The sequence below is a fragment of the Dermochelys coriacea genome, chromosome 13 (genome assembly GCF_009764565.3).
Source record: "Dermochelys coriacea isolate rDerCor1 chromosome 13, rDerCor1.pri.v4, whole genome shotgun sequence".
Classification (NCBI taxonomy): Eukaryota; Metazoa; Chordata; order Testudines; family Dermochelyidae; genus Dermochelys; species Dermochelys coriacea.
This window is the reverse complement of record NC_050080.1, coordinates 6,330,302-6,341,913: the sequence shown is the minus strand read 5'-3', so window position 1 is coordinate 6,341,913 and position 11,612 is coordinate 6,330,302. Positions and strand designations below refer to the sequence as shown.

Below are 11,612 nucleotides of genomic sequence, written 5' to 3'. Positions count from 1 at the left end.
AGAACCTTAATACACAGAGGAACGAGTCACCTTCCTGTATAACACAGGCCTTCAATAACATTGACTCTGTCCAGATGGACATTTACTTCTGCACATAGGCCAAACTTGTCAGAGGTGACTAATGTTTATGGGTATCCAATGTCTCAATTGGGGCATCCAGAATGGCTTTTGAGAATTTAGTCCACAATGCCTTTAGCTGGCTAAATGTCAATCCAAGCCACCATATGTGTGATCTAGGTATCCTATGCAAGTGTCTGCATTTAACAGGCCACTATGTATGACTGCATCCCCTTCTCTCATTTAATACTAAAAGCCTTACTGTACAAGTGCCAAGCATTTCACGCTTTGCTGATAGACACAGAGACAGAGTCCAGCTTATAGGCCTTCTGCAGTAGCCGAAGTCTGTGATCAAGCATATTTCCATTAAGAAAAGGAAATCAAGGCAAAGGCTAATGTGGATGGATCGAAAGACGCTTTGAGCCAAACCATGCAGTCCTTGCTCAAGCCAAAATCTTACTCTTGCAGTTTTGCATGAGTAAAGACTTCAATGCTTGGCCTGTACACTTTGATAAGGGTGCTGCTGCTGCTGGGACTTTGATCAGGGTAACTGTTTCCAGAGGCTCAAACCCTTTGTTGTCTGGCCATACGTGACTACAGCTGGACCCCCCGCGACACACAGACAGTCTCTTGCCCAGGAATCCAAATTTGAAACTTTATTTATTAAACAGCGTTTACAGGGACACACAGTCCTGAACTGTTCCATCCTGACGGCGTGACCCTATTACACAGGACACACTGAAACCCCTCAAGACTAATGGGCTTAATTTGCCAGGGGCCGGTCTGTAAATAATGCTTCGGGTAGTACTGCCTTAAGGACCACGCCTGCACTCTTACATTGTAGCGTATATGTCAATGAATGCCACCATGCTATGTATAAATTTTAATAACAATTTCCCCCTTAAAATAGATATAGAAGATGAGGATGGCTTGCCAAATAATGTAAACTTGGAAGGAGTCCCCAGTGTGCTCTGAACAATTCATGTGCAGATATGTAGTAAATTATTCATAGAGACTGTCTCCAGCTCTCTCCTTTTGTCTTCTTCCAGGTGGACTAAAATCTATAGAATGGGGTGCACTTTGTTCTTTCCACAGCTATTCTTAGATCATTCCTGCCAGCCAAGGGGGAAGGAAGAGACCAACGGTGCCCAGTAAGCAGACTATGATGAACATCCAAAGGAAGATTCTGTCGATCACCATTGCAACATACTTCCAGTCTTCCTTCACCTGAGAACACAGAGGCAAGGGATGTTACCAGGGCTCTTATGGTGAAAGGACAATGTCTCTCTTTTACCTAGCCAGAGAGAGCATCTGTTTTACATTCAAGCACCTTGTGCAATGGCAGGAATGAATTCTATTAAATATGAAAAAGGGATGGATTTTCAGACAGTTCTGATATGCCTAATTTGCACATTTAATTACAACAATTGTACACACACCGCAAATAGCTCATTAGGCTTATTTCAACATGCAATAACCCATTTTCCATGGACCACAACTGTAGGCTCAAATTAGGCAGAGGTTCAAATTGGGGAGGAAAGGTTTATTTCTCCCCGTGCTTAAACATCTTCACTGAGGTGTTAACACACCCTAACCCACTCCAGGAAGCCTTTGCTGAGTCATAAGTGAAAATGAGCCAGCAAGTAAGAGAAATGATCATGTCTGTTCCTGTTTGCCCCACTCTCACATTGCTATGGAAGGATTTACCCAACATCTTCTCTCTGGGAAGGCCAAATAGATTTCTGTACAGCAGAGGGGGAGTTAATGTTCCTCGATGAACATTTCTTGGAATAAAGACCCACATGCACATCACAACCTTGTCTACTATACTGCAGCCACGATTTTTTCCCCCAAAAAAGAGGTCTGAACAGACCAAAGTCTTGATTTATACGGATGTTCCCATTAACATTTCCTATAATGTTCTGCTTGGTGTTTGATATTCTCAACACATCTCAGGTGACAGTGACCAGCTCAACCATGAATAAGAAATTAATACTGCACTGTTTCTCATCCATAGATCTCAATGCACTTTGCAAAAGTGGGTAGGTGTAGCTATGCCCCTTTCATGGATACAGAAACTGAGGCCTATTGAGGTTAAGTGATCTGCTGAAGGGGATGAAGCAAGTCATTGGCAGAGGTAGGAAGAGAATCCAGTTGTCTTAAGTCCCAGCACTTACCCCTCTCCACTGTCCTAAATCTTTGAAGAGTTAAAATGATACTGCAGCATTATTTAAAAAAGGGGAACTGAGTTAAGGCGGAGCTGAGTGCTTTGGAAAATTCCTCCCTTGGATTATCAGTGCTTTATCCAGCTAGTCAGGGCCTCATGCCAGGCAAGAGGTGTAATAGATACCCTCATGATCCTGTGAAGGGGACATGAGATCTTGCTTTAATTAACTTCAGTATTTACTACTTCATGGAACTAAACTATGGTGAAAATAGCTGTGGTTTTAACCCAAGGTTAATCAGTAACAATCCTATGTACATGACACTTTTAAAATAAATGCTTTTGCAAGTTGCTGTGAGCAATTAGTACAACTGAAACAAAAAGTGACTGGTAGGAGACCTTAAACGAGGTTGCTCAATGTTAAGGGACTCCTAAATTTGCTGGAAAACCTCTTAAACAGGTTGAAGGTAAAGGAAGCTATTCAAGTGTCAACGAATCTGTCATTTCAGCTGAGCAAGGATCATGGTGTCTCAGTTTTAGTGGCATCATAAATATCCATTCTAGTTACCATCTAACACAATGTTATGATCTGACATACAATCAAACAAAACAGCTCCCATGAATGCAATGGAATCACTTTCTTAAAACATCTCTGGTCTTTTCTTTCTACATTAGTCATGGTTTCACAACAGAGTTTGAGCTTGTCATAAGTCATGAAGTTTGCAGAGAAATCATAACATGTCAAAGACGGAATGAAAGTTTAAGTTCTGTGTGTAATACGCTGCAATGTTTGTAGAGCCGGTAGAATTATTCATTTTAAATAAGTTGCCTGCATTTAGCTCTTGTGTTGGCTCACAAATCCTTTGCAAACTAATCATGAATCTTCAGGTGTGTTTGTCATTAATAAATGTTCACTGAATGGCTTATGCAAACAAATTTCAGCCTATGGCACACTTGTAAACTGTTCACATCTTTGATAATTTGCTATTCCTTTTACTTGCTTTTGTTGCTCAAGTCATCCAGTATTGCTTCTGCTATCTGAATGGAGAACCAGCTTTTTACATAGGAGAATAACAAATGATGAGAAGTGAATAAGAAATAATACACGTCTCTTACATTGTTCTTTGTACTAAGATTCATGAAATTTCAGGGATTCATAAACATTCTCACAAACGGTCACTGTAATATTTTCAAACAATGGTTAATTTCATCCCATTGTTAACACCAGATAGACCTCATCACATTTTATTCACAAACATGTTCATAAATCACTTTGTATCCTCTTTGCCCAGTTCCAATATTTTGTGACATCAGATGGTACAACTCTGCAATGTGATCATGGCATGTAATGCTCCAACTTGAGTCATTTGGACTCCTTGTGATGTATCATCCACCTCAAACAACTTTGAGTGGCCCTCTTTAAAATTAGCCAAAATACAGGTCAAAATCCGAGTGCTAGAGGTGCACAGTTGCGTGCATGTTACCGATGATCCATCCACTGCAACAAAACACACACATATAACTTGTATCACCACTGCCTACACTTCCATAGATCTCAGATCCCTTCAAAGGAGTACAAAACTGTGCATGGAATCTAACATATATTTCCATGACTATATATTTTAATTCCCCAAGAGTCCCATTACGTTGATATCAAGCAGTCTGTGAATAAACTCTATTGGGCAATTAAAATCCTTGCTCAGATTCACTACTGAAATCAGTTCAAAGGGGGGAAAACAAAATATTTACATTTCATGAGGTGGAGTGATCTGAACCTAGTCCATACGTTATATAGGCCAGTTTTAACTCCAGCCCAGACTAATGAGAATCTGATTCAATGGCGTAGCTAAGAGTGGAAATTTTGGTGGGCTCCAACTTTCAGGAAGACGGGCAATGACACTGTTAGTTCAACTTCTCCCCCGAGACCACACCATCTTGCTAGTCCTGGTGCCCCCAGGCACAGGGCTTCACCTGCCGAGCTGGGCGCAGGCATGGGCGGCTCAGAAAATGGCAAGGCAGAGCTGCTGGAGTGCACTGTCTGAAGGGTGGGCGCAGAGCTCTGTCCTGGATTTCAGGTGCCCGAGTGACACTCCGGGCCGCTGTAGCAGCACTAAACCCCTCTCAGGTTTGTGTGGGCCTGGATGATAAGTGGGTGGGCCAGGGCTACGCTCCTGACCTGACTAGAGGCAGATTACAGAGTGTAACCTCAAGAAGAGATGATTACTGAGAGGAAATGGGGCCTCTAAAGTGATAGAACTCTCCTACTGCTGCTTGTGCCCAGTACATCCACCAGACAAGTACCTCCGACACTATGCTCACAAATGATCATGACTGACTGGTATGCTCTACCCACTGCTGTGGGAGGTCTGTTTAAAACAGGGATTGGCAACCTCTGGCACGTGGCCCATCAGGGAAACCCGCTGGTGGGCTGGGATGGTTTGTTTACCTGCCCCGTCCGCAGGTTGGGCTGATCGCAGCTCCCACTGGCTGCGGCTCGCCGCTCCAGGCCAATGGGGACTGCGGGAAGCCGCATGGGCTGAGGGACGTGATGGTTTAAAATGACATACCAGTGATATGTAAGGGAGAAGGATGCAGAAGTAAAGGGGCCAAGCACCACAACTGAATTTGGTCAAATTGTTCATCAGAGGAATGGTTGCAACTAATTATACCTTTCCTATTCGTCAATGGGTGAATGGGTGTCAACATAGCAGTACCTAGCCCCCCTGGCCTTGTCCCTGCCATTAAACAGACCCATTTGGGGCTCAGTCCTGCCAGGTATTGAGTGGTCTGGCTCTGATTCAGCAAAACCTCTTAAGTATGGGAGCTATCCCATTCACGTCAATGGCAGTAGTCAGATGATTTAAGCTAAACATGTGCTTAAATGCTTTGTTGGCCTGGGGCCAAACTGCTCATCACCTTGCACAATTGATCTCTTAATGGTGGTATGATGGCTGTGTAATGCTCAGAATCACTTTCAAATACAAAATAGAGTGAATAAGTCTTGATCCTACAACTATTGGAAGCCAGGGCAAAATTCCCACTGAGTTTGGGATCAGGCTGATAATTCAGAGAGGGCAATTTAGACTATGAATTTCATTTCCTCCCCACTGTTCATCAGTTGTCCATGAGCAACTAATGAGATTCTCTGATTTCTTCATCATTTGATGAGAGCCAGTGCTGGTCTGTGATTGGATTGTGACTCTCATAGTTTGACATTCAACATTTGTACTGCGTGGGAGAGCTAGATAAGTTCTGGGGGATTGTTTGTTTCACAATTTGATGTCTTAGGTATGTAACCAACGAAGCACAGATTTTGAACTTCATCATCCAATGCACAAGTGGAAAATTACTTTTAGCAAATATTCTAGCACCCAAGGTAAAAATAAGCTTGATGTATTTGCGCTAGTAAAGCATTAGGTGCTTGATTTGGTCCAGGAAAGGAAACATGAGAGGGCTGTAAGCAGTCTCATTGAAATTTGCTTCTAAATTTGATTGTATCTTCACTGGATACTCAGCTCTTCTCGAAGATGGATTTGCATCAAATGTTGGTCAACTGGCATTCAGCACCACAGACAGAGCACAGAAGAGAGAAACGAGAAAGGATGAGTGGAGATGAAAAAAGACTAGGAAGAAAGGGAAATTAGATGTTTTTAACTGTGCTATAGTCTTTCCCTCTGACTAAAATTCTCCTTCAGACTGCCCTCTATACAGCAATTTCCACACAGTGCAATCTATACAGACATCACCAGCAACTTGCATACAGATGTCAATACCTGGCACACAACCACTGATCCGTATTTTACTTAGCTTTAAGAGGCTCACCCCAGGTTGTTTGAGGGAAATGATATGGGGCTATAAAATAGCCAGATCTCTCCATCTAAGACTCCTTCCAGGTAAGAATGAGTTCACAGATGAACCTATCTAGCCAGTTCCTATGCCAGTGCCATTCAGCCCCTGGGATATGGGATTGGCGTGGGAAGGAGGGATGGCTGGAATGCTGATGTACTCCAGGGATCACTGTCTGGAAGATGGGCCATTGCCTGTGGTATAAGTTAGAGCGGCCCCAAGAGTGTCTGCTCTACGCTGTTAGAAATAAAGCTGAGGGAAATTCTGCAACCCTCTCCCGCATCAAATAATCATGCCAATTTTATTTTTAAATCACTTCATATATCACCTCCCCTGAATTTGCTTTCCATCATTAATCTAGAAATGAGATTCCTGGCAGTGTTGCCAAAATAGTGACTTTTAAGCAAATATTGCAGAACATATGCAGGAAGCAAATATCCAGTTCAGAAGTGTGAGTATTTGTGCAGGAATTCTGATTCTAAGAGTCAGAATCACCCAGTTAGGATGGGGGAACACGAACAATACAATGGGACTTACAAGTCACTCAGATCAGCTCAAATGTAGTGTATTGAATCCTTACAATGAAGAGCTGTGAAAAACCTGTAGAGCAAGATCTACTGGAGACTTTAATGGGCAAATAATTCTACATGATTAATACATTTTGAGAAAAAGAAGGGTTTCTGCAGACAATGTAGCCCTGATTCAGCTAGGTAATGGATTATAAGCATGTGAGTGTTCCTATTGACTTCAGTGGGAATATTCATGCGTAGAATTAGTCATGATGAGTTTAATTATCTTGCTGGATCATGGCCTTTATGAACAAAAGAAGGTGCAAAATGTGATGACTACAGTTTTGGTTACAAATTAGTCACTCATTTCCAACTGAAAATTCACCTCCCTAGCCTTTATATTTCTTTAAAGCAATAGTATACATTTATTTGGGTTGGGGGAAAGGTTCGGAATATTTAAATGGACTGGACCATTAACTATTCCATGTTGCCGACAAAGCAACCTATCATTTCCAAAGAATAGGAACAGTATTAGAATCTTCAGCCAGTGGAAAGATCTGGTGGTTTGAACATGAAGGTTCTTTATCAGATTGTTTTTATTTTACTATAATGCAGAGGATGATTTTTCTGTCACAGTATAATGCTACCTTCCAAGACACTTTGAACATTTGTTCCTGAATCAAGCATCCTAAATAGTAGGCAAAGAGCAAGTAATGCAGGCTACCAGCAGCACACCATTTTGGGGTACTAATTACTGGTAAAACCTTCATTTGTTCAGAGGAAATAGTGTATTTCTCAAGCATAAATGGATATCACTGTGATAACATGAGTGTCTGTGTTTCCAGATCATGCTGTTAATGCATAGGTGGTAATGAAAAGGCAACCTGGTTATTCTAGCTCAGGTTTGACATACAGCTTATCTTGATCATCACAGTCTGTAAGAAATCTCTAATGGCATTTCTATGATATACTGGAGGTATTCAATTTTCAGTCATTTCCCTAAGTGTGACTATGTGCCCAGATTTGCATGCAGACATGTTTTGTAAAAGACAGCTGTTTCCTGCTTTCCCATTTTTATTTTGATTGGAAAACTTAATTAAATGAACTATTTACTTTTCATTTAGAAATATGTCCCTTGTGGCGATGACACTAAAAAAAAACCCCAACAGTCGGGAGCTTCAAGAGAAACTTTGTCTCCCTTGCAATGCTGTGTAGGTCTCTGAAAATACTCCGTCAGCAGCATAGGTTCAGTGTCTCTGAAGTTGTAGCTAAGGGTAGGAAAGCTGGTGCAATGTTCTGGAAATGTTCACTCCATGACAAATTTCAATGCTTTTGATTTTTCATCCCAAGTCAGGATGAAAGTAAACACTGAAATATTGGACGTTCCTATAGAATCCCCATTTTTCCGTCAGCTCTACTCCTAAGAATTAATCTTCAGTTCACATTTGTAATTTTTCTTTCTGCTATTTCCTTTCTGGATTCAGAACAAGAGCAAACCACAAAATCTATTGGGGAAGGGTAGAAAGTCAGTGGCGATAGCTCAAGTGCTCCACTCTACAAAAAACACTGGGGTACAGATCTTCTCTACTAGTCCTTTCTCTTCTATTTTCTGAGGGAATTGCAAGAGTCTCTATGGTGCTGAACTCTGGTGAAGCAAGCTTATTTATGTAGCAAGGAATAGAGAAAAAAATAAAGCAACTTAACATAGTAGATTTGGCATCTATTCCCAGGGAAAGCTAAAGAATCAATGGTCCCTAGGGTCATAGTTTTCCAATGTGTTTATGCGTTCTCATGCTGGATATTTTTAAACCACTAACCCATTAGACTGGTGTGGTGGAGTCTTCATTTACAGAAGACAAAGCTGTTCTTTTCTCTTGTACATTGACAGTCATGATGGGGGCAGCTCTACCCTAAAGATATCGGACCATTTCACAAGGGGAAAGTGTCACGTGGCATCAGAGGAGAAGGCAAGCACTAGTGGTTTTCATCACACACTGTCTATAATGCAAATGAAAAGGATGGATTACAAAGAATCCAATATAGTCATGTATTCAATACTATATTTATACTGACATAAAGAGATTTACATGAAATGGAAGGTACCATTATTTTGATAAAGAGTGGGGAAATGATGTTCTTTAATTAAATCATGGGGAATATATGGGCCAAATTCTATTGATGTCATTGGAAATACTTCTGATTAACACTGGAATACATAAAAGTAGGATTTGACTCATATAGTTTTAACTCATTGTGACACAGCTGTGATCCAGAAGAGAAGAGGGATGGTCCAGAGGCTTATCTGTAAAGTAAAATGTGGTCAAGTTCCCAACAAATGAGCAGCAGAGACTGCCTTTGAGTTCTCCTTTTTGCTTTTTATCTGATGCTTGCAGAGGTACAAGCTTTCCCTTCCCAGATCATAGCTTTAGGGGTGAGTTATGTTCTGCAACAGCTGGGTCCTGTTCTTGTGAGGTGCTGAGCACCTTCAGCTACCACTGAAGTCAATGTAATTTACATTTGAACACACGGCCATCGTGGGTCAGAACAATGGTCCATCTAACCCAATAGCTTGCCTTCTGACAGTGTCCAATGCCAGACATTTCAGAAGGGATGAACAGAACAGGGGAATTCCAAGTGATCCATCCCCTGTTGTCCCATCCCACTTTCTGGCAGTCAGAGGTTTAGGGACACCAGAGCATGGGGTTGTGTCCCTGACCATCTTGGCTAATAGTCATTGATGGACCTGCCCTCCATAAATTTATCTAATTCTCTTCAATCCAGTTATACTTTTGACCCTCACAACATCCTCTGGCAATGAATTCCATAAGTGACTGTGGTTTGTATGAAGTACTATCTTATGTATGTTCTTAATCTGCCACCTATTTATTTCAGCAGGTGACCTCCTAGATCTTGTGTTATGTGAAGGGATAAATAACACTTCCCTATTCACTTTCTCCACATTCGTCATGATTTTATAACTTTTCCTATCAAACCTTCACTTGTGGTGCTCAGCATCTCATGGGAGGTGTTTAACAACTTGCAGGACCATAGGTAAGGTGTGTAGAGCTCAGCTGAGCTCCGTCTGGTATTATTTGCTTTCACCAAGTGTTCTGGTTCTTTGCTGTATCATTATAAAATGGTGTCCACATCTCTTATTTATAGGCAAGTGAAGCTACAACTCTGAGCTGCAGTGTGCTAAGCTTAGAAACAATGGTTATTTTAACAAGACCCAGTGCCAGAGGAATAGCACAGGGCATTCCTAAGCAAAGCCAATTTGTTGAAAGCTACATGGTGGCTGTCAAGGTTAAAAGAGCAATGACAGATGTGGTGCTCAACAACAAGTACAATCTTCTCCTGTACAGGTAGATCATGAAATAGGCAGTAGCAACAGGGAAGCACTGCTAACCTGAGCCCCAACCCTGGAAGACACTGAGGGCCCTCAATGCTCATTGACTGGTTCCCAGCCAAGCGTATAACTAAAGCTGGTTGAGATGTTTCAAAATTTGAAAAGTTTTCCATGAAAATGTGGACACTACAAAGGGGTGGAAGGGATTGTTTGACCTGCTTTTCAGCCAGTTCTAGTTACATGAGTTGTTTTGTTTGACAATCACAATGGGTGGCAGGCAGCCAATTGTACTTACTGAGAAATCTGCATCCTCGGCTCTCAAGTGGTCTGCGATGTAATGGACCCCCTCCACTGCCAGCTTCAAGGCAGGGGACATCAGCAAAACGTGTTGCTCTTTGGTGCTGAGAGTTTTGATTCCTTGCTCCGAAGAGCTGGTTGCCACATTCTTTTTACACTTGCATTTACACTGGGAAGCTTTGCTTTGGGGCTGCTTTTCATTTAGATGATACTGCTGAGATGCCGGAGAGCCATTGGTCTGACCGTTGATCTGGGAGGACTCCTCTTGCAGGTAGCAGTACTGGATGCTCCTGGATCTGCAGCGGATGCTCCCATCCTCTACTTTATTTGGGCTGTACATCTGCTGGATGCTTAATGATCTGCTCTTGGGGATGGACGTGGACTGGGTGTCACTCAGCGGATGGCAGGGGGGCTGGAGTGAGGAGCAGCTAGCCTGTGCCAGCTCTTGGTGTGGCACAGAGTATTGGAGAGAAGGTGATTTACCAACAGTCTGGGGTTTGGCTTGCTCCTCAAGATGGCCACAGAAGGAAGAGGTGGGTGATGGCTCTTTGCTCTGAGGGCTGTTTGAAGAGGAGGTAGTAAACTTAGGCTCCACTTCGGTCTCGGACCAAAGCTGCGGAGAGGAGGCTATTTTGTGCATGGACTCAATCAGCTTCTTGCAATTGTCCTTCACCACTGAGGGCCGTTGCATGAAAAGGAGGCGTGGGACAACTTCGAGAAAGATCCGCTTCACCCAGTCAGGCATGGTGTGGGTGCGGGGGGAGCGGTGGTGCACGTTGAGCACAAAGACAGTGATGATGATGGACAAGGTGACAAATATCATGGTGAAAAGCAGATACTCTCCAATCAAGGGGATGACCAAGGAGGTGGAAGGGATGATCTCCGTAATGAGCAGCAGGAACACAGTCAGTGACAGCAGCACTGAGATACAAAGGGTGATCTTTTCACCACACTCTGAAGGCAGGTAGAAGACTAAGACAGTCAGGAAGGAGATAAGGAGGCAGGGGATGATCAGATTAATTGTGTAGAACAAGGGCAGCCTCCTGATAATAAAGAAGTAGGTGATATCAGGATAGATCTCTGTGCAGCACTCGTATTTCTTGATGTTGTAATTGCCCACGGCATTGATGATGACCCATTCTCCACTCTCCCAGTAGTCCAGTTGGTCCACATGGCTGTGCATGCTCACTAAGTCTATCTTGGCTTTGTCGTAGGTCCAGGAGCCAAACTTCATGGTGCAGTTTTGCTGGTCAAAGGGGAAGAAGGTGACATCAATGCTACAGGAGCTTTTGTAGATAGCAGGGGGCATCCACTTGATTCTTCCATCATAAAAAAGGTGGGCTTTGGTCAGGTGGGTGACTGCAAAGTCCCCATCTGCACTAAGGGGAAAATA

The 11,612-nt window shown here is 42.7% G+C and overlaps 1 protein-coding gene across 5 annotated transcripts in view; it reads right to left on the bottom strand.

The window, feature by feature from the left end:
- Positions 1-698: 698 nt before the first annotated feature.
- The window catches only part of CHRNA4 (cholinergic receptor nicotinic alpha 4 subunit), a 32,702-nt gene continuing 21,788 nt past the window's right edge, over positions 699-11,612 (bottom strand). For 3 of the 5 annotated variants that reach the window (XM_038369664.2, XM_043495825.1, XM_043495826.1), the window contains 2 exons: positions 10,218-11,598; positions 699-1,284 (listed from right to left, as the gene is read on the bottom strand). In XM_038369664.2, coding sequence (XP_038225592.1) covers positions 1,159-1,284; positions 10,218-11,598 — 1,507 coding nt within the window. In that variant the 3' untranslated portion in view covers positions 699-1,158. Of the gene's footprint in view, positions 1,285-8,393; positions 8,575-10,217; positions 11,599-11,612 lie in introns of all 5 variants that reach the window. The other 2 variants (XR_006275395.1, XM_038369666.2) reach the window with 2 other exon arrangements.